We start from the raw sequence: 23,648 nt of genomic DNA, 5'->3' as shown, positions 1-23,648 counted from the left end.
CCATCACCCCAGGCCCCGCTACCACTCGAAAGCACTGAAATAAGGACTAAGAGTCCAAGGGACTTCGGCTAAGAGTGTGTATGACGGGAAGCAGGCGCGGCGCTATTTATAGCCGCCGTCTCCTCCTCCTTCTCCTCCGCCCGCGCCCCCTGCGCCCCGACGGACTGGGGCGCGGTGGGGGGCGCGGACCGGAGCAAGGGACAATAGAGCGGGAATGGGGTGCGCGCGATAGAGGATGCGCACCACGCAGCGTGGAAGCGGGCGCGGGCGCGAAGGCGGGGCCGGCGCGGCGTGGGTGGGTGGACACCGGCTGGCACCGCCCCGGGCCGGCGGGTGGGGGCGCGAACGGGGCGCGAGCTGGGCGCCTGGCGCGGGGATGGCGGCCGGGGCGCGGAGGTCAGCCGGGCGCGGGGTGCGCGTGGAGCCGCCCCGCACGTGCGAGCGGAGCGCGCTCAGAGCGGCCGCAGCGGGTAAGGCGGGGCGGCGCAGGCGGGACCCCGGGGACAGCGCTGAGTGGCTTCCCGTCGCCGGGCTCTTCGGGTTTCGTGCGGAGGCCCGGGGCTGGCGCTGCGCCCCGGGAAACTTGGCGAGAAACTTGGAAGGATGTCTGAGTCTGGGCGGGGCGCCAGTTCCTCCGGACGCACGGCCAGGGCTGGGCCGGCGCTGTCGTCCTGGGGATGCTGTCCCCTGAGTGGGCTAGCGGGGACCTCGGGTCGCGGGGCCTGAGGACCGCTCCACCCTCGGGCGCCCGCGGCTGCCCGCGCGGCCATCGGGCGCGGCCTTCGAGCTGTGCGGTTTGGGGACGAGGTGGGCACGCCTGCTTTCTTTTAGGAAACTTTAAAAAGTTTTTTCCTTTGAAAGAAAAACTTTAGCTGTTAGTACCGCGACCTGCTATCTTGGTCTGTGTTCGCAAGCGTAAGGATAAACACCGATCTGCCTGTGCAGGGCTCCCTTCTGGGATCCCAGCGACAGTAGATTGCAGACGCGGCGTTGGCTGTCGGCGCCGCACCCTGGTGAGCGCGGTTCATCCTGCCGGGCAGAGTTCATGGATGTTTGTGACTGGGACGTTGTTGGAACTGTAGTTTTTATTGTCTCAAAATGTCTCCGAAGTGTCCCAATGAAAAGTGACCCCCTGTAGACAGCTGAGAAATACCCAGTGGCTCTCGCCTAAAAATTCACACCGGTGGTGATGTGAGCTGTGCACCCCACTTCACTGGTGGGCCGTGCGTGCATGGTGCTAGGAAATCGGTTGCAAAACAGACGTGGAGAGACTGAAGAGGAAAGGGGGAGATTTAGTTCCCAAATGTCAGTTACTCTCGATGTAAACAGCTAGTTTGGCGCAAATTCCACAGCCTAAGCGGTTGTTCCTGTTGAGATACACACGGAATAAGGCCCCTGTGTTGTGAACCAGTTCACAAAAGGGTGCGAGAGTGACAAGTCGCAGTGCTCTTTGTTAGCCAGCACGTGGAGGAAAGTTGTCTTGGGATAATGACAGATAACAAAATTTCCTTCTTTGTCAATGAGAAAAAGGATGTTGCCACCATTCCCTTGAGTGTCATTTATGTTTTAAGTTACCACGTTTGCTTTTCTTATCTAAACTTTTATACTGTGGGTTTACAGCTTAAAAATATGTATGCTCTAGAAAAAGTCATGTCTGTGAAGAATTGAAACTGTTCGTTTAGACTGTTGCCGTGACCTAAACAGTACTTCACAGTACATTAATTAGCACAGGGCTTTTCTAATGTGCTGAAATAGAACATCCCAGGAAATGGAATCCAAACGTCAGTCTGCTTGATTATCCTGCACAATGTCAGGCCTAGTCCCACTTCTAGGGAGAACAGGGCAGTCCTCGCGTTTTTACTTCCCCCTTTTTACAAATCTGCTTCTCCCGCGGATTGCAGATGACTGTTCTGAAGGTAAGGAGCATATCTTAATTGTTAATATCTGAGGTGTACAGCCCAGTGCCATGCACAGGATAGGTGTTTAATAAACGTTCACTGAATTGAAGAAAAAGAAACCCAGTCTTGTATGTGTGACCATAATGGCACATCTGTCTATAAAAGCAATATTTTTTTGCAGTTTTGGTGTAATGCTTAAAGGCAATATAATAATAATAAAGTTTTATCTCAGTTTTCATTTTTACAGTGGTGGAAAGTTCTTCATCACGGTAACTAGGCTAGTACCCTCTTGTGCTTTTTAAAAACTACTGCAGCTCCAGAACAACAACTTAGTGGTTGATGTGAAGTTTCTGCCCTCTTGCATTTTTTCTTTATTTTTAAGAATTAGTGGTTTGTTTTAATTTACTGTTAACAAACTCATGAAACTAAATATCAAAATCACTTAGCTTTTTTTTCACTCAGTCCACCTGGATATCTTCATAAATTATTGCTCGTTTACTTATGAAACTATTTCTTGTTAGTTTTTAAATGAACCTTTTATTCTGGACCATAGCAAAGAGTTCTGGTAATATACTAATAGAAGTAGATTTCAGTAAGAAAATTGGAACTATATTTGTACTGTAGGAATTTTTCCTGCCCCCCAAAATAGAAAACATCTTAACATGCAGTTTAAAATACCGTAATTATTGAGTTGGGGATTTTGTTCACTGAACATGAGAAACTGTATCAGTGCTTATCTTTTTTTTTTTCTGGTGCCAGGGATTGAACTCAGGATCTTCCACTTGCCAGGCAGGTTCAGTGCCCTGAGCTACATCCCCGGCCGAAGAGTAACTATATCTGAATTTGCTTTTTAAATGATGATTCTGGTTTATATAATGAAGTAATTGAACTGTTCTTAATATATAACATCATAGTTAACGGGCTGGGGATTTAGCTCAGTGGTTTCGCTGCCTGCCACACAAACGCAAGGACTCGAGTTCGATCCCCGGTACCAAAAAATAAAATAAAATCATAGTTAACAATTTTTATAAAAGGTGAAAATGTCTCCTTTAGTCACTCTCCCTAGAAGAGTAAAAGCTTAAAACATACGAGAACCTGTGTTCTAAACATACTCATTGCAGAGTGTTAGAAATTGAAAAATGGCAAAAAGCAGCTGCTTTTGCCTGACTCACCTGCCTGTACATAAGCCCATGAAGCTGTTGGGAGGGGAAGGTAAGCTGCTCCCTGGGTCACAACACAGGGGTTTCTTTGCTGTCTTAGGCACTGTAGGCTGTGCAACCTTAGGAGGATCTCAGTACCCTCTCTGGGCCCCATTTCCCAGTCTGTAAATGAGGAAGATAAACTAGACCACTTCTAAGTTTCTTCCAGCATTACAATGCTATGATTCTATAATTCTTGTATGGGTAATAAGTAAGATTCCCAATGAGGTCATGTGGGATAATACAGGGAAATTACCTTATAACTATATGTATGAGGTCAGTTCTTGAAATACTATTCAGACTGCCTGACTCCTGTTTCAGCTGGAGCCTGTTCATCACTAGATTGCTAAAGCCCCCCTGTAATTTTCTTTATTGCTGTTTACCTTTGTCCTAAGCCACCCTTCAGAAAGTGGGGTACTGGTAAGTTCCATTTCACATTAAGGGTAGTGACTTTCTTTTTTCATTCTTCAGGTTTTAAAACCTGTAGGACTAATGTTGAAGTAAGTACATTAACACCAACACATCTCTAATGCCTAAATAAATGCTTGGCTAAGTGAACAATTCCAGTGGAATTCATAGGTCTTGCATACGAGGCATTTTAAAGACTTGCAGTGCCGTTTAGTAACTGACAGAAGAAACTGGAGGGCTTGGCACGGCGCTGAAGAGAGAGGGTGTCTGGCGGGCTGAGGAAGCCCCTGTAACATGGACAGTGACTCTAGCTGCTCTGGCTGGGGACTTATCCTCACCCCTGTCAAGAAAACTGGAGTTGGACCGGCTGTCACTTTCTAGCTTAATGTTAGAACTCTAATTGTGGAAATGACTTAATACTGACTCCAGAGGAAATATTTATTTTATTCAAGGATTCCAAGAAGAAAGATTGGTTAAAAAGTTGGGTGTACAGTGGTACTTCAGTTCACGAACTTCATTTGTTGTATGATTTTGGAAAAGCTAGGCACGTTTGTGTTCGAGTGGGAAAGATGGCTACAGTCATGTTTGTCACCTTATGCAGAGTTTGGAAACAAAAAACACTTCTGTTTGCAAACCACATTCTTTGCCAACAAAAGCGTTCATGAGCCAAGGTACTACTGTATTGTTCATTTTGCCCTTCTCAAATATAAAATATTGGAGGTTTTTATTTATTGTTTTTTTGGTACTGGAAATTGAACTCAGGACCTTGCACTTGCCAGGCAGGCATGGTGCCAGTGAGCTAAATCCCTGGCCCTTAAGGCTTTTTATTTTCCCTTTGGGTTTTTGTGTGTGTGTGTTGTTTTTTTGTTTGTTTGTTTTGTTTTAGGCAGGTTCCCCCTTTGTAGTTCAGGCTGGCCCTGAACTTACTACTGTGTAGCCCAGGCTGGCTTCAAACTCTCGGCAATCCTTCTGCCTCAGCCTCCTGAGTTCTGGGATTACAGGCATGTGCCACCACACCCAGCTAAGGCTTTTATTTTTAAATGAACACATTTGTTTAAATCATTTCCAAATGAAAAGCAGATTCCACTGCCACCTGGTTCCATGGCCTATGCGTATAGTCCCAAGCTACTAGGAGGCCACCCAAAGCAACACAAGACAGTCTCAAAAAATAAAGTAAAATTAGCTCTCCCAAGCTTTAAGTCACAAAAGGTCAAAAAGAAGAAAAAGCACTTCTTTGACTAGAGATTTTAAAAAATACTGACCCTATTTACCTTAAGTAGCCAAATGAAGACAGGAACATTTGACTTTTTAGGGCTCACAGTGATTAAAATCCCCACATGCAAAGAGAAAGCAAGAGTATGATGATTATATGTGGATAATGCACATTGTTATAAGTGCTGCTGGCACATTCTTATTTCATAATATAAGTAAACTAAAAGTACAATTTAAAAGCAGTTTTGTGTTTTTTGAGATTTAGTCTCTGGCAATAAAAATGTATAAGCCTAGCAATACTTTAGAACTATTAATACAGAAGTTGAAAATTACTGTTTTATAATTTCACTAAATCACTTGATCCTAGATGAGAGTTGTGTTTCCTGTCAGAGCACTAGATTATTAAAAAGTTAAATAGAACATGCATTTTTCCATTTAAAATTAGTTATAGAAACCCCTGAACTATATAATAATTTTACACTAGGTTAAGAATGCCCTTAAATATACATATGTATTTTATAGTAATGCTGGCAAACACTGAAGCTGACATCTACTTTAAAGGGATTTTTTTGTGCTTAATCTGTATATCATGAATATAGCATACATGGTGAGATATTGGAGGAAAAGAAAAGTAAACTCGAGGTGATTGTCCTGCCTCAGCCTCCCAAGTGCTGGGATTAGAGGATGTGCCACCATACCTGGCTCAGTCATTGTTTAGAAAATAAAAACAGCACAAAATGTGTAGCAAACAAAAACTGGGAGTAAACTTCCTTAGCCTGATAAAAATTAAAACATTATGCTCAATATTAAAACTTCAGAAGCATTCATATTCAAGTCAGAAGCAAAATGTCACCACAGCATATTATGCTAGAAGTCCTGACTGGTCTGAGAAGATAAGAATAATAACAGGAATGGAATGAGGCAAGGAAGAGACAAATGTATGCTTAATAGCAGATGATAGGATTGTGTGTCTACAAAGAAAATCCAGAGGAATCGCTTACTAGGACTGCTAAGAGCGCCTCCTAAGTTGCTGGATACCAGATCAGTATATAAAAATAATGTCTGGTTTGGGGCTGTGTGTTGGTGCTGAAGCATTTGCCTAGCGTGCACAAGGCCCTGGGCTGATCTGCAACACAAAAATAATGTTCCTCAGTGCCAATAATAACCAATCTGGAGATTTGAAAAATTATATAGTAGAATAACTCCAAGGCACCTAGGAATAACCCTGACAAAAGATATGGGGACCCAGAGGGTGAAGATCCAGAGAATCCAGAGAAAGGGTGAGAGAGAAGATCCGAGTGAGGGGCGAGCGGTGTGTGTCGGTTGTGGAGCTAGATAAGAAAGCGGTAAATCTGACTGATCCATAAATTTAATGAATTCCCATTCAGAATCTTAGCTGACTTTTGTGGAACTTGCCAGGCTCTACTCAGATTTCATATGGGAGAAATAAAAGGCCAAAAGTGGTTGGGACAGGTTTGGAGGACTTGTCCTGACAGACGTCAAGCATAGCCATGCCTGAGTGTCCACCGTGAACCAGCTTCAGGATATAACCCCCTGCAGATAGGAAATTCAAGGGTACTTGAGTCAGTCCCTTATGTTGTAGTATCTACACTGAACTTATGCACCACCTCCTGTGCTGTTTGTTTGTTTAGGGAAAGGGTCTCACTAAGTAGTTCCAGCTAGATTTGAACTCACTATGTCGCCCACACCAGCCTCAAACTTGCAGCACACCTGCCTCAGCCCCCTGCATGCTGGGATTAGAGGTGTGCACCACCATGCCCAGCTTTCCTCCTGTACTTTAAATCATCTCTCGATAATACCTAATAACTAATACAATGTAGATGCTATGGAAATAGTCCTAATACTATATAATTTGGGAATCACAATATGAAAAATGTAGGTGTTCAGTACATGTGCAATTTTTAAATTAATTTTAAATTTTTTATTAGTACATGTTTGCAGTGCATAGTGTTTACATTCCTTGTGTGGCTTGACATGCCTGAGACGGGAGTCAGGGCTGGAAGTGCCCACCTTTTAGTAGTGGGGATTGAAGCCATGGCATCTCCCCAGCCCCTTTTTATATTTTATTTTGAGACAGGGTCTCACTAAGTTGCCACACACTGGAGTCAGGCAGTCTGAATAGTATTTCAAGAACTGACCTCATAAATATATAATACAAATTAACACTGAGATTCCACTTTACCCCAGAAAGAATGGCTATCATTAATTAATTTGTTAATTATTTGTAGTACTAGGGATTGGAACCAGGAGTGTTGTACCAGCTACATCCTTAGCTCTTTTTTATTTTTTATTTGAGACAGGGTTTCACTAAGTTGCCCATGCTGGCCTCAAACTTATAATCCTCCTGCCTCACCCTCCTGAGTAGCTGGAATTACAGGTATGTGCCTCCTCACTTGGCTTTTTAATATTTCCGATTGGGAATTGGTTGAATCGGTGGGTTCTAGAGCACCAGCTACTGTTTTCGGTGCGAAAGTCTGAGCTAAACAGGTAAGACATGAAAGAAGCCAGTGAAGGAGCGTTTCACTAGTGATAAAGCTAACTGGATGAGCCCATTGTCGTTGTATCATGTTTATGACTAGTTTAGCCCACTGTGTCCTTTTAGAAACACACCCAATCAGGGGTGGCAGAAATGGGTACCTGAGCCCCCACTCCGTGTTCCACTCCAAACCCAGGCAGACACTTCTGATTGGACATAGAACTCTTTCTGGCTAAGCCTACATGTGACCCTCAAAATTGCTCTCAGTAATATTCCAGACAGTCACACATGGTCAGTGCGGAATGAATATGCCTAGCCCACTCCACATGGTATTACCTCTGATTACTACATTAATAAATCCGGTAACAGTGTTTCAATTCTCAAGATGTTATACAGAGGGAATCAAGTATAATGCAAATTAAACCTTTTGGCTCTGTGGTCACCCTACAATGCTGGGTACCCAGGCCTCCAAATCCGGCCCCTTTTCCTTGCTCTCTGCCTTAATGCAGTCTTGTGGTTTTTTTGTTTTGTTTTGGGTTTTGGGGGGCCGGGTTGGTACCGGGGATCGAACTCGGGTCATTAAGCTTGCGCAGCAGGCGGAGAAATCACTGAGCTAAATCCCCGGCCCAAGTCTTGTGGTTTTAGATACCTTCTGCTTACATGGGCTTGGTGGTGTAATTCCAGCACTCTGGGAGTCTGAGGCAGGAGGATTTCAAGCCCAGTGTGTGGCAACTTAGTGAGACCCTGTCTCAAAATAAAATATAACAAGGGGCTGGGGAGATGCCATGGCTTCAATCCCCACTACTAAAAGGTGGGCACTTCCAGCCCTGACTCCCGTCTCAGGCATTTCAAGCCACACATTTCCCAAACAGAGTTCATGATTGCTGTGATTGCTGTGCTCCTCCCCACCCTGGCCCTCTTCTCTACTCTGGCTCTTGGAAGAGGCCACTCCATCCCTCCAGTTGTGAGCACGAGTACTGGCTCCACACCCAGCCCGTGGCCATATCCCCGAGGGCAGCCTGGCATCTCTCACCAGCTGCGCCACTGAGCGGGGCTCCTCTGGACAGCACCCAGCCGCCTGGCTGCTCCCACCCTGCCCCTTTGAACCCAGCCTGCAGGGCTCCCACAGGGAGGCAAGATAGTGCAGTTGAGCCATGCTCTCTCCCTGCCCACTGTGACCTGGCCAGCCCAGCCTGCACTGCCCTCCGTGCTGTCCCCACCAGGGACGCCCCTGGCCCTGCCTGGACCCCTGAGACTGGCTGTGTCCTGTGCCACTGGGTCCTGCAGGGTCCTTAGGGGTAGAAGTCTGCTTGAGCAGTGCCGCACAGTCATGAGTGAATGCATGCGAGGGACAGGCCCATCCCAGTCTCTGTGCCCTGTCCTCTTCGGCTTTTTTATCTCCCCCAGGCAGAGTCCTGGCCTGAGATGACCTTTCTGACCTCCCTGCCAAGAGTCTTGTCAACACTTTGCGGAAGTCTTCCTTCCACACCTGCCCTCTTTCTGCCAGTCTCGAGTCAACACTCCACCCCCTCTTTCCTTTAAAGGACCCATGATTTTCCCAGTTACCAGGCTTAGAGGTACAGGTCATCCTTCATCCTTAGCTCTTATTCCCTTGTCAGACACCACACTCAGCCCAATTTTTCGTCTTCAGGGTGCATCCACTTTCTGTCCCTACTTTTGCCCATCTCCCTCCTACCCTCTTGCGGAGCCCCTGACACTCCCTCCGAGACTGCCACACTCCTCCTGGGTCCCAGAGGCTGCCAGGGTCCGCTTTCTCGAATACTTTCCACCTGTTCCACTCGACCATGTAGCAAGCCCTGTCCCTCATCCGTGTGCACCAGTGTCTTCAGAATGGTGCTATGTGCACAGCAGGGCCGTGGTCCAGGGAGCCCTGCCACCACCGGCCAGATCACACCTACTCCACTTTCAAGCCTTTGCCAGATTGTCCCATTTCCACTGAGAAACTATTCTTTAAACTTCCACAGTGTCCACAGACTCTGTGATTGTCACTGGATGAATATAGCCACTGGTTGTTCTGAAGGGACCACAACCTGTCCTGAAGGTCCAGGTAAGAACTGCTGCAGGAAGGAAAATGCAGCAATTTAAATAATAGGAAAGCAGCCATGTCTGTTTTGAAAGCTAGCATCTGTTTGTTACTCAGTGGTGTAAGAAAATTTTCATGGGGATAAAAACAAAGATCGGTTGCCATATCAGGGAGATAACATCCCACATCCAAGTAATAGCCCCACTGCCAAGACTTTAAATCAGTAACATCCATGCCTCCATACAACATGGACACATCCTGAGACTCGCATCGTTCATAAATTCAGATTGTACAGACCTCAGAGTGTCTGATGACATCGTCACTAAGCAGTGTAGTCTCGTGGGACCCCCATGCAGGCCAACATGTGACCAGATGTGGTTATACAGTGCACAGCTGCATTTAAAAAGTGCTCAGTGGTGCAGGGTACAGGGTTCTGATGTTGCCTCAGCTGCACCTTACAAAGTTACACATGAGCTATAGGCTTGCCCATCTATGACAAGAGCAAACCCATGTTGTCCTGTTAGTCCATTTTGCATTACTGTAAAGAAGAACCTGAGGCACACTACTTAGGACAAAAGAGGTTTATTCTGCTCATGGTTTGGGAGGTTCCAGGGCATGGTGCCTGCTCAGCCCTGATGAGGGCCCTCACCAGGAAGCAAGACAAGGTGGGGTCCCCAGCCCCATCCAAGTGACCCACCCCTCGCCTTAAAAGCTACCAGCTCCCAATACTGAGGACCAGGCTCCAACACAAGAACCTTGGGGGATGAACCACATCCAGACCACAGCAGGACTGGGCATCTGTAGGGAACAGGGGAAGGGGACGTTACCAGAACCTCTGCAGTAAGTCCTAGTCTCCTTTGAGCCACGGCAGCACACGGCAAACTGCAGGAAAGGTAGACAAATGAGAAGAAGCTGAGCTTTGGGTCTGATCAGCGCTGCTCTGGGCAGCAAAGACAAAAGCCCCCAGCTTACCACACCTTTTATTCAGTACATGGGGAAACAGATGTAACAAGTGAAATGCAGAGTTCAGTACTTCACATTGGGATAAACAAGGCGTAAAAAGACTGAGGGGAGTGGAAATCTACGAACAATGAGGAACTGTGCAGATGAACATTTGGTTCCTCCCTGGCGTCTCCCGCAGGTGTGGTCCTGTCCTGGAGATTACAGCATCTGGGATCACTGGGGTCTCAGTTGTGACCCAACCCGAGGCCAAAATGCAATTACGTCTGGAATGTCGCAGCTGGGCTGTAGGCAGGAGAACTGGGCCTACTCCAATGATTTTTCCCTAGAATTATGTAGCATTGCTCTGACAGGCATCCTCCACCAGTCCCCATGTTCGCCATACGCCCGCCTCTCTCTGAGCCTCAGAGGTCCTGTTGCCATTCTGTGTTCTGTCTTCCTCAGCAGAGTCTTGCTGGGCCCGGGAGCCTCACGGCTCAGTCCCTGAGCTCTCTGATACTGCGCCTATGACCCAACAGTGGTGTTGATGGAAAGCCTCCAGAACCTCTGTATGCCATCTAGGGCCACCTGAGGTCTGGCAGCTGTGAGGAAGGTGGAGGCCGCTTCTGTTGAGGAGGCATCCGTGTGAGTCTGAGCGGGATCCCGATGATCAGGCCCCTGAGTAGACAGCTCTCCGATGAGGCACTTCACACATGCTTGCATGCATTTAACAAGCCGGCCATGAAGGGAGCCTGAGGCTCAGCTGTGAGTAGCAGGGACAGGCTCTAGATCCTTAGGGTCTATTAGAGAAACTGTCTCTGAATACTGCTCGGATGTGGGCCTGCTGGTGACTAAAATGTTAGCCCCGTGTCATCAGCCACAGCCACTGTCCAGGTTGCTGATGCACCTCAGTGGCCCTGGGGCCATTATCTCCCAGCGTCAGGCTAGTCATGCACAAGGTACTGTGTGTGTCTTCTGTGTGCTTGCTGCAGACACGATTAAAAGGAGGAAAAGAGTAGAAACCGTAACAAACAATGAAAAGGCAATCAGCTGAGTTTTTCAAACACTAGAACTTGAAAACATCAAAGTCATAGTCATGAATCTTTTATGGCTATAAAGGTGATGTGTCATTATGGAAAACACAGATATATAAAAGAATCTCCCATTTTCAGAAACACCACTGCTAACATTTCAGTATTCATCCCTCCTTTTTCTGTATGCAGGTATGAGCGTTGTAGTGTTGTGCCCAGATCGCGAAGTCCCCAAAGACCACCAAGGAGCCGATTCCGATGCAAACGCACGAGGGTCGAGGGTCGTTTATTCAAGCTCGAGCAGGGGCTGCCAACAGTCACCGGGGCAGCGGATCAGGATTGAGAGCCCCGAATTTCAAATTAGCGGGGTTTTTATAGAGGTTACAGCAAGGTTTGGAGATTTTCCACTTAGCAGTTACATGATTGGTTGACAGTTAGCAAGCATGAAGTGTACATTTCTGATTGTCTAGGCCCATCGGGGGTTTGAGGGGCGGTTACATGTAGGTTTTACGGGGGAAAAGAGGGACAAAGGTTAGTGGTCGACTGTCACGTACTGACGGTCAGCGCATTGACAGATTGTTCTATGGATAGTGGGCCCGGAACATTCATTTCCTGGGCAAACAGATGGCTGAGTAATTAACTCAGGAACTTTGCTTCGTTACAGATTGTGTCTTTTGTCCCAGAGCAAGCACATTTTAACCATTAATTTGTGAGGACAACAGAGACTAGGGGAATAGTGGATTTTAGCAAAATGGAGTCGCTTCGGTCTCACAGTAGAAGAGCTAGTATCAGACCATAGTATTGTGAGAGCCTCTTGTCTTTCAACATCACAGCATCATTTCTTCATGTCATTAATATGCTTAAAATTACACTTCATCGCCGGGGATTTAGCTCAGTGGTTCCGGCGCCTGCCTCGCAAGCACAAGGTCCCAAGTTCGATCTCCAGTACCAAAAAAAAAAAATTATACTTTATATATTTTGGGGGTTTTTTTGTTTGTTTGTTTTTTATATGTTTGTTTTGGTACCGGGGATGGAACTTGGGACCTTGTGCTTTCGAGGCAGGCAGCAGAACCACTGAGCTAAATCCCCAGCCCTACTTAATATATTAATATATATTTGAGTAGTTATGAATTATATAGAGTACTTACATTTTAGGATTTATGAATGAACCATAAATTATGCCCAGCCTTATTTTGTAAGGAATTTAAGATAAGTTTATCAGAGCCAACCATGGTGGCATACTCCCATAATCCCAGCTACTCAGGAGGCTCAGGCAGAAGGACCACAAGTTCAAGTCCAATTTGGATAACGTAGTTAGTTCCTATCTTAAAGTATAATTTTATAAAGGTCTGGGGATGCACTGAGTATCCGTCTAACATGTACAAGACCCTGGGCTGAAAGCCCTGTACCACAAGAAAGAAAGGGCAGGGGTCAGTTAGGAGTTCTTCTGTGTATGAGCAATATGAAATCTAACTTGAACAAATAAAGCTTTTCCTCCAAACGTAAAGAAGTCAGAAATGGCTGACTGACAGGTTGATCCAGTGGATCCAGTGTCACAGTGGTGCCTAGGTTTCATGACCCTTCCTTCATGCGTATCAACTCCTCTTTGCAAGGGTGCTCTCTGGCACCTGGCACCTGGCACCACGTCTGTGCTCAGAAGGAAAGAGGCAGCAGAAGCAGCATCTGCCTTTTTTTATTTAAAGAAAACCAGAGTTTTCCCAGAGTCTTCCAGCAGAATTCTTACACCCCACTGCATAGAGCTGCCTCTGTGGGGGGACTGAGGTTCTGGGGATTGAACCCAGGACCTTTACACTGAGCTACACCCCAGCCCTTTCTTAAATTTACTTTTCATTTTGAGGCAGAGTTTTGCTACGTTGCCATTCTGGACTTGAACTTGTAACCCTCCTGCCTTGGCCTCCCAGAGTAACTCCTTGGGGTTACAGGTGTGCGCCGCCAGGCCCAGCTGGCACTGCCTTCTGTGGTCACCCCCAGCCATAATGAGGATGGGGAAGCAAAGGTTTCTCTTTCCAGGACAGCAGAGGCGGACAAGGGAGGGGCCGGTGTGAGCTGAGTCAGCCGGGTTGGCTTCAGCACGGCAGCCACCGTGACCTAACTGCCGGCCCTCCGTGGGAGTCCTGTTCCCAGCTCTTCCTTCCCTTCTTTCAGTTAGTTTTTAGTAGTAGGTGGTGACCGTGCACAATGTTGCATTCCCGTGTGGAGTTGTTGCAGGGACACGATACATCTTAATTCTTCTTTCATCCTCTTCCACTCACCTCTCCACCCCTACCATCACCTCTTGGCCCCTTCCCTTTTGCAGTAGCTCTACCTCGCTATTCCTGTTGTCTGTCTTTTATGTTGGTCCTTATTTTTACTCTGGGTGTCTCATATGAGAGAAACCATGTGATATTTAAGCTTGTGTGTCTGATTTATTTCACTTAACATTACGGTCTCAAGGTCCATCCATTTTACTACAAATGACTCAAGTTTATCCTTATTTATGGCACAATAGTACTCCATTGTGTGTAAATACCGCATTTATTCATTCCTCTGTAGCTGGACATAGAGGCCACTTCCAAGATTTAGCTGTTCTGAACTGTGTTGCTGTAATCATGAGTATACGTGCATCTCTGTAATATGACGTCTTGAACTCTTCAGGAAGGTACCTAGAAGGGGAATCTAGCTATTCTTATAAGTAATGTTACAATTAGCCATGCACACACATTTATCCAAATCTCTGGTTATTTTCTTAGTGTGTTGTCCCAGAGTTAGAATTCAAGGGCAAAGTCATTATCACTTTCACATCGCTTGTGTGTGGACTGAATTCTTTTCCAGAAGGATCTTACCTCTGTGCTCCAGCTCACATAGTACAGTAGTTCTGGGTCTCCCATTTAGGACAGACTCTTACCCATCCTTCTCTAGGGTGTTGGAGCCCAGCAGATACAGAGTGCCAGCAAAGTACCTGATGGCAACATGGCATTATTCTCATAGGTTGGACTGAAGTCATGATGCAGTTCCAAGAGCACACACTTGAGGATACTGAGCACCTGGACCTGATGTGCCCTGGAGAAGGTTGAGCAAGTGGAGAAGCAGTAAGACACTGCAGCCAGCTTCTCAGTAGAATGAGCACTTGTTTGGCCTGTGTTCCCAATAGGTGACACAGGGGGCATTGGGGATGGGACAGGTCCTTGCTATGAGGTCACCCTGAGAGTTGTAGAGCATTTTGCTTTCCTGGCTCCACAGGGAAATGCCAGAGCACTGTCCAGTCTGTGACAAGCAGGACAGTTCTCTGCCTGCTGCCAGCCCTGTGTGGAGAGCACACCAGCCTTTGGGTTCTAGCACACCTAATGAGTGGGTACTTGTGAGCAAGTACATGACAGTGTGGCCGCCCGGCCTCTGCATCCAGGAGGGAGCCAAGGAGGCGGCCTCTCCTCAGACACGACCCTGAACACACAACCCCTCTTCTGCCTGAAAACGTTGGAAGAAGGGTGTGGTACCCTCTGCAAGGGGACAAATCCTACGGCAGTTGAGCCACCTCTGCAGACTAGATGTTGATGTGTCCTGGGACATAAGGAGAGAGGACACCACAAAGCTTAGCCAGTGGGCATGTGGAGGACAGAAGAAAACTCCCAGAACAGAGAGGGGAGCCACAGCTGCTAATGTACATGTGGCCCAGGGAAGAGAGCACTCAAGACAGCCATGGTGGCTTGCCCTGGCTGCCCTTGAGGAGAAGGGGAAAAGAAGGCAGCTCAGCAAGCCAGAGAAACAGCAAATGCAGAGGCTTCATGGCATTTTAAAGGCTGAGGTTGGGCATGGTGGCTCGTGCCTGTAATCCCAGGTCTCAAGAGGTCAGGCAAGAGGATTGCCGTGAGTTCCAGCCGAGCCTTGGCTATATAGTGACTACATAGTTACCCTGTCTCAAAAAACCAAAGCATGAAATAAAAATAATAAAGGCTGGGCTATTCCCAGTGGGTCTTGTATACTGCCACAGTTTGATCTGCAGCGTTGCCCTGATGCCTGACAGCTATGCTCAGGACTGCATTAGAAGGTCTCAGGGGACACGAAGAGGGGAGGGCCAAGGGCAGAGATACCGTGGGAGAATTTTAGCTAGCTTTTTGCTACTATAAGGAATACCTGGCATGGGCGACTCAATTCCTGTGAGCACAAAGTCACATGTTTATCCTCTCTAGCCCCCTGCCCCACCCCTCCTTCAGTCATGGTGGACAGGCGCGCGCGCGCGTGTGTGTGTGTGTGTGTGTGTGTGTGTGTGTGTGTGGATCTAAGAAATCTAACGCAGAGAGAGGTTGGATCCCACAGTCCCTTCTAAGGGTATACTCCCAATGACCTAAAGACCTCCTGCTAGGCACCTCCTCTTCAGGGTTCTACCTCCACCCCGGGGATTAAGGCTCCAGAACGCAAACCACACTGAAACCTAGCAGGGAGGCCTGAGTGCTCATCATTCTGGGGACAGCTGTGAGGGCCAGTTCCGAGTTAGGACTGGTGGCTTGGAGGAGAAGCAGAAGGTCACCTAGAAGGCTTCTTGACATCCTCCCGGAAAAGAGTGGATTGTTTCATGTACAATAATTAACCTTTTTTTTTTGGTACCGGGGATAGAACTTGGGACCTTGTGCTTGTGAGGTGGGCAGCAGAACCACTGAGCTAAAGCCCCGGGCAATAATCAGCTTTCTAGAGTGAAGCGTCTTATCTGCTAAAAGTGTGCAAAAAACATGCCATTCACAACATGGAGCAAGGAGATGGCAAGCTGTGTAGGGTTGGGTTCCCTAACTGAAATCTCAACTAACAAGCAAAAGTTTGAAAGTGTATTTGAAGAGAGCATTAACAGTGATCTATTTCTTTTTTTCTTTTTTTTCGTTTTCTTTTTTTGGTACTGGGGATTGACCTCAGGACCTTGCGCTTGTGAGGCAGGCGGCAGAATCACTGAGCTACATCCCCGGCCCAACAGTGATCTGTTTCTATAGATTGCTAGCAAGTAGTTTTATTTACATTCAAAGCTATTCATAAAAATTAATAAACATTGTAAAATTTAAAATCTAATTCACAGTGAGCAGAGTCTGTGTGGCTCCCTGAGACCTGGGTGTGCTCTCACAGCTGCAATGGCCTTCCTCAAGACCTACAGCCTTCTCTGCGGGCTCACAGAGTCCCGCCCATTGGAGCAGCAGTGACATGGAGATACCTCATCTCTGCCACTTGTGTCTACAGGGCACTGTCACCTCCTCAAAGACGGTCCACATCTTACCTCCTTCCATCACTGTATGACCATGAAACTGTCACCCCATTGTGCACAGGCTCAGACAGAGGACACCTCCTGCCGGGGACATGGCCTGCAGCCAGTGCTGTCCCCAGGTGGGGCCCCCTCAACTGTAGCTGCACTTGTGCAACCTTGCCCAGTGCCCTTGACTCCACAGCGTGATGGCCTCTCTCTCCCTGTTTCTTTGGGTGTGTATTTCCCCAGCATCCAGCATAGCACTGGAGACACCTCGATGCCCACTCATGCTATTTCATGACCAATGTGCCCTGCAGGGCCAGCCCACTCTGTCAGACCAGAGCCCGAGTTGTGGCAGGATAACCGGGGCCAGCTGGCCCAAAGCACCTCTGCGGGCACCCAGGTCCTGCTGAACCTCACCTGCATCTACCACCCCAGCCAACTCTGCCCAGTCATTTCTATCCTGGGGAGGTCTTGGGAAAGGCCTTGGTTTGCTATTAATACAGTTGGCCCTTTACAGCTTCAGATTGAACCAAGGATCAAAAATATTTGGAAAAAAAATAATGTCTGTGCAGAGCATTACAGACTTTTTCTTGTCATTATTCCCTAATCAACCCAATATAATTATATACATAGCATATACATTCTAGTAGATATCGTACGTTACCTAGAGATGTTTAAAGGATACAAAAGGGTGTGCACAGATTCTGTGCAAATACTTAGTCATTTTATGTAAGGGACTTGAATATATGAAGATTTTGGTAGCCGTGGGGTCCTGGAACCCATTTCCTTTGGATGCTGAGGGACAACTGTTTATCTTTAACACCTCTCTCATCCTCCTAATATCCTTCTTTTAAACAAAACGTATATTCGGGACTTTCAGCAAACAATAAGGAGTGAAATGTCACAAGTTTGTTTTCATCAGTGTGTTCTGAAAGCTACCATGCTATGATACCAATGCTTATTTTTCTTTTTACAGTAGCTATGTAGCATTTTCTATTTAAGACAAATTTAAGCATATGAAGAAAAGTAATAGGAGAGGTAGTAAATGTGTGTGGCAGAAGTGATGAAGTGGTGCGGGAATGACGGCAGCTGGGGTAAGGTTGCTCTGATCTCACAGGAGCTGAAGGGGATTAGGAATTGCTGCCACTGCCCTCAGGGTCCCCAAGCTCCTGTGGGTCCACAGGCTGGAGAGAGGAGCCATTTCTCCTCCTCGCTCTAGTTCCCTCGTCCCTGACAGTAGAAGGCCACACATCTCTCTTCTTTGCCAGCGAGGCCGCCTAGTGCGGCAGTTACCCAGGAGTATCCCTGTGCTGTGGGCGTTTATTTCATCCCGCAGGCCCAGATCACGGGGAGATGAACACAGCTGGCCTTCAGCACCCTTGAAGAACTGGCCCCAGGGTCCCCACAGGTCCCAAAATCCAAGGATGCTCAGAATCTGCACCGGACCTATTCGTACCCTTTTGTATACCTCATAGCGTCTCCAGGTCACTCACAACACCTGGCACCATGAGTGCTGTGGGAACAGTTGTTGCCCTGTGCTGTGTAGAGAATAATGACAGGTCTGTACCTGCTGAGGACAGATATAATCTCTCCTTACCCCAGCCCCAGCTGTTTTGATCTGAGGCTTACTGAAGCTGTGGATGGGGAGGACACCTTTGGAGAGTTCCCCAGCTCAGAAGTAGGGTACAGCTGCTCAGTAAAGCTATTCGGGCACCATCGTGCCTGAAGCGCCTGGCGTCCGCAGCTTGCCTGCGCTAACCTCCCGTGCAATGTCCTCTTACAGGTTAGGAATTTGGAGCAATGGGCGACTGGAGCTTTCTGGGGCGGCTACTAGAGAGCGCGCAGGAGCACTCCACAGTCATTGGCAAGGTCTGGCTGACGGTGCTGTTCATCTTCCGGATCCTGGTGTTAGGGGCTGCGGCGGAAGAGGTGTGGGGCGACGAGCAGTCCGACTTCACCTGCAACACCCAGCAGCCGGGCTGCCGGAACGTCTGCTACGACAGCGCCTTCCCCATCTCGCATATCCGCTTCTGGGCGCTGCAGATCATCTTCGTGTCCACGCCCACTCTTATCTACCTGGGCCACGTGCTGCACCTTGTGCGCAGGGAAGAAAAGAGGAAAGAGAGGGAGGAGGAGCTACTGAGGAGGGACAGCCCACACCCTGCTCGGGCTCGGGCCCTGCGGGGCGGGCCGGGCGCACCGGACCAGGCCCCGGGGAGCGAGGAGCGAGGCCGGGTGCGCATGGCCGGGGCGCTACTGCGCACCTACGTCTTCAACGTCATCTTCAAGACGCTCTTCGAGGTGGGCTTCATAGCCGGGCAGTCCTTCCTGTACGGCTTCCAGCTGCAGCCACTGTACCGCTGCGACCGCTGGCCCTGCCCCAACACGGTGGACTGCTTCATCTCCAGGCCAACCGAGAAGACCATCTTCATTCTCTTTATGCTCGCGGTGGCCTGCGCGTCGCTCGTGCTCAACGTGCTGGAGATCTACCACCTGGGCTGGAAGAAGCTCAAGCAGGGAGTGACCAACCACCTTGGCCCTGACGCCCCTGACGCCAGGCTCGGTTTGGCGGAACCTCTGCCTCTGGCGGCGCGCCCCGGCCCGGCCACGGTCGCCATCGGGTTCCCACCCTACTACGCGCACTCCGCCTCCGCGCCCGGTCAGGCGGCTCCCAAGGGGTACCCCGGGGCCCCGCTGCCGACCGCAGACTTCAGAACGGTGGCCCAGGGTGAGGCACACGGGGAAGGCCATCCCCTGCCGATGACAGCGCAGAACTGGGCGTCTCCGGCTTGGGCTCCCGACGCCCCGATCCCCCCGGGCCGCACCCCCCAGCCTCTGCAGGAGGCGGGGCCTGGGGATGGTAGCGGCAGCAGCCTGGAGGGGAGGGTGCGGGTCGGCACCCCTGAGGCCGAGGCACAGGTGGAGGCGCCCGCCCCGCTCCTCGGGGACACCGGGAGGTCCAGCAAAGCCAGCAGCGGACGGGCCAAACCGAGGGACCTGGCGATCTAGCCGTGCTCTCTCCAGACCGCTTTATGACACCCTTTTTCTAGAAACCCAAACCAAAGTGCAGTTCAAATCATCAGAGACTGAGAGGGAGAGCGCGCGGGAGTCCCGGGAAGGAGAGGGTGGAGAGACTCAACCAAGCGGGTCCGTGTTTAATGCTTCCTGTTCTTAGCCCTGTGAGTTTTAGTGGGATGAAACCAACATTTCTGAGGTTGGGAGGTGCGGACAAAGGGAGGGGGTGGCTTTTAAAGATATTCGCAGCAGCCTGGTTGCTGAGGGGCCTCTGGGCTCTCCTGGTCTCTCTGGGTAACTGTTCTGTTGTGATAAAGCGACAGGTGTCTGCAGCTCTTCAGTCCCCGGACAACTGGCTTTTCTCTCCCTGAGCTCACCAAGCCCCTAGGCAGCCTAGAAAGTTACAGACAACACTTAGCTGTATCTCAGCTCCATACTTTTAACTTAGAGTTGAATTTCATTTGGGATATTTGCCAAACTGCACTAAAAAAAGATTCAGAATGAGTCCACGTAGTGTCATTTGAGTTTCTGAAATTGCATGTGAAGCCCAGGATGACAAACTGCAGGCTTCAAGTGACAAAGAGCAGTTACCCTCCAGAGGCCGACTGAGTAGGACAGGGCCATAGGGGCTGCCGGTGGAAAGCAGGTGGGGATGCAGGGACACTTGAAGGCACTTTGCAACCCTGAGGAAACTGACATAAAAGTGTCTAAGTATGCCTTAGGAATTTACTTTTTAAATATTTTGTGCTTTGATCTGAATGGTACAGGTATGCCCCCCTTCCCTTCAGGTACAAGGGCACTGTTAAAAAGGACATTGAATCAGAGGTGGTTTGTCATACATGCTAGTAAAGATTTTGAACTTTCTTTCAAAAGAAACTCTTCATAAGTCAGCTAAACCCTATGAGAATTCCCTATATAAAATAAAAGCGGGGGAAATTTAAGTGCATTTCAAATACAGGAAGTTGAGAAATTTTTGAATGAGCAGTTCAAATTTAACTATTGCTGCCAGGAAAATCATTTATACAGATGTATCAGTGATGATCTGCTTTTTTTTTCTTTTTTAAGAAAACAGTCCAGAATAGAACACTTCATGTTCCTAACCATTCTTTGTGGGCAGGCTGGTGGCTTTCTAAAGCGTAAGCAACTGTCTGGGTTTTAGGGCCCTGAGAGAGGTGCTGGTGGTGGGGTCACCCTGCTTCCCACCCGCACAGGAGCTGTCCCGGCAGGGGAGCTATTGAGGTGTGGGCGCAGCTGAGAGAGGGTAGAGTCTTCTGTAGGGCTCGGCTGCTGGGGGCTTGGGTCACCGTTCGTGAACTGATAGAAATGGTGAGCCTGTCTCCACCCACACTGTTCACCTCCAACTTCTACTGAGCATTGTTTGTCCTCATTCAGCAAAAGTTTTTATTTTCTCATTTAATTCATTTATTTTTACAACTTAATTTCCTGATGATTCACTGGGACCACCCTCTGCAGCATGCTTCCTGTTCTGTATCCTAAAGGGGGATACACCAACAGTCTGATGAAGAGAGTGTGATTTTCACTGCTGAGAGCTGTGTGCACACCTGCTTTTGTTTAGGAATCATTGGTGTGTTCTGCTTGCTACAGGATGCACTTTCATAATCAACCACCTAGGCTTGAAAAATGCTAACTTTTCATACATATCCTGGAAGCAGAATTAAGCCCTTTGGAAAATAATTTGCATGTCTTTCCTCAGTTCTCCTGACCCAGTGCATATCTCCAGCCAGTCTAGATGCACGACTTCTAACTCATCACACACAGTGGGTGTAGCAGGGCTGATCTCCCCCAGTGAAAAGCATTCTAATAAAAACTTTCTCTCCTTCTAGAAACTGCAATAGCAATCATCAGAGAGCACAAGTCAGCTAGCAGCATGAATCTGAACACTTACTTAGTTCTTTAAGATCTGTTGTGATAAATTTGAATAATAATAAGCTTTTTGGGGGGTACCAGCATTGAACTTGGGACCTTGAGTTTACGAAGCAGGTGGAGGAATCACTGAGCTAAATCCCCAGCCCTAATAATAAGCTTCTTGTTTGTCCACCATTTACTTTTGAATGAAGATGGAAAGTGATAACTGTAACTATGTTTAGCTTTTACATTTTAAAATTCATATGTTCATGAAAATACCAGTTGTTTAACTGAACACAGCCTAGTTAATCCATTTAGTCCATGGGTATAGGAATGCAAAATTAGACTCACATATTTAAAAAACAGTAATTTATTAAGAAGATTTTACAATAGAGCATTGCCTATAGAATTTTACTGGCACATAGTCTACTGATTTCAATTCATATGAAAAATGACAATATGCCTTGCATTGTGTTGCTCTTTGAAGTATCCATATCTTGAAGGATAGGCTCCTTGTCCCTCATGGGAAGTATGGAATTGCTTTCTCATGAATCATTTTAGGCATTGAAATGTGCAATAAAAATAGAAATTGCCTCTCCCCATGGACAAGATTCCAGACATATTTGTTCTAGCCTGTTAATGATTTGGACATTTTATTGACACTAATTTTCTGTTGAGTTAATAGGAAAAATTTTAAATACCTAAGTTTAGTTTAAAACTCAGGTGCTATACCTAATATATTTGTACACATGATGTTCAATCTACAGTATACATACAGTTACTTCTTTGTGTGTGTTTTTTTTTGGTACCCGGGATCGAACTTGGGTCCTTGGGCTTGCACAGCAGGCAGCAAAACCACTGAGCTAAATCTCCAGCCCCATACAGTTACTTCTTACATCCCTGTTTTTCGAAGCATAGTCACCTTGACACAATCTATGGTGGTTAAAAAAATGTTAATCAGGCCGGGGATTTAGCTCAGTGGTTCTGGCGCCTGCCTCACAAGCACAAGGTCCCGAGTTCGATCTCCGGAACAAAAAAACAAAAAACGTTAATATCACTATAGTCACAGGGATCAGATTCATTTTTTCAATTCTAAAATATTTATTATCATTCACTTTCTAAGATTTATTTTACTGAGGTTTTGTTTTTTTGTTTTTTTTTAAATAAAATTGACCAGTAAAAGTACCTTAAGTTTCCCAAGAAAAGGGGGAAAAGAGCAAGCCAGCCTATTTCTGGTGTAGTTTGGCTTTCTTTGATCTGGATAAGTAAGTTGATAGATCATAGAGTTCTTATACAAAAATACCTAAGATAGAAACTATGACTATAATTCAAACACCACTGTATTTAAAATTAACCTATGGCCTGGGCGGGGGTGTGGTTCAGTGGTCAAACACTTGCCTCGCATGTGTAAGGCCCTGAGTTTAATCTCTACCTCTGCAAAAAATAAAAATTTTTAAAATGAGGCTTAAGAATGTTTTAAGTTTGGGTTACTATTATTACTAACACTTCCTGTAGTTCTTCAGTATTAGTGAATAAAGTCCTTTTTTTCTGAAATTTTTTCTTTTTAACTTTTTCTTTTGATATTTGAAATATTAATTCGTGGATCTCCACCACAATAAATACTTCTAGAAAGTACTTAATGATTTAAGAGGGAAATATTTTTTTATAAAGATCAATCAATTCCTACCATTAGTTCAGGATATTTTAGATATAACATGAACCTTATATATTTAAAGTCAGGAAATGGTGGCTAGGGATGTAACTCAGTGGTAGAATGCTTGCCTAGCATGCATGAGGCCCTGTATTTCATCCCTAGCACTGCAAAAGGAAAGAAAAAAGAAAAGAGGAAAGAAAAGAAAAAGTCAGGGAATACATTTCTCTTCCTCTTTCTGAATTACGCTGCAAATCTTGGGTCTACTCACTCTTAGGATTTCTTAAATCTTTTTTTGTTTTTGGTACCAGGGTTCAAACTCGGATCCTTGTGCCTGCGCAGCAGGCGGTGAAACCACTAAGCTAAATCCCTGGCCCTTAAGATTTCTTATTGCCTAATGACTTTTTCCCCCTTCACATTACAAAATATCATAACAAGACTTTTCCTGGTCAGTTAGCTATTTAAATTACCCTAAAATCAGTGAACTATTTCTAGAAAGTACTATATGTGAAGATGTGTGTTGTATAAAAGTTACCCCTATATTTACAAAATTCTTACTGAAACTTGATTTTTGTGTCATAACCATGTCTTTCCCAGATTACACTATAATTGAAAATAAGCATTTTATAAAATAATAAAACGTGGCCTTCAATTTAAATTGATA

The 23,648-nt window shown here is 46.9% G+C and overlaps 1 protein-coding gene across 2 annotated transcripts; it reads left to right on the top strand.

Moving 5' to 3' along the window:
- The first annotated feature begins 359 nt into the window (after positions 1-359).
- Gja3 (gap junction protein alpha 3) lies at positions 360-23,648 on the top strand. 2 transcript variants are annotated; one of them, XM_004854886.3, is made up of 2 exons: positions 360-470; positions 18,236-23,648. In XM_004854886.3, the coding sequence occupies exon 2, from the start codon at positions 18,253-18,255 to the stop codon at positions 19,459-19,461; it is 1,209 nt and encodes a 402-aa protein (XP_004854943.1). In that variant the 5' UTR covers positions 360-470; positions 18,236-18,252; the 3' UTR covers positions 19,462-23,648. The 2 variants fall into 2 exon arrangements, with proteins under 2 accessions (XP_004854943.1, XP_087055597.1); XM_087199471.1 differs by lacking the exon at positions 360-470 and adding an exon at positions 15,442-16,589.

Source organism: Heterocephalus glaber, unplaced genomic scaffold, assembly GCF_053883595.1.
Source record: "Heterocephalus glaber isolate CG9 unplaced genomic scaffold, H.glaber_assembly_v1.0 deba00001719, whole genome shotgun sequence".
NCBI classification, from domain to species: Eukaryota; Metazoa; Chordata; class Mammalia; order Rodentia; family Bathyergidae; genus Heterocephalus; species Heterocephalus glaber.
This window is presented reverse-complemented; position numbering and strand designations above follow the sequence as displayed.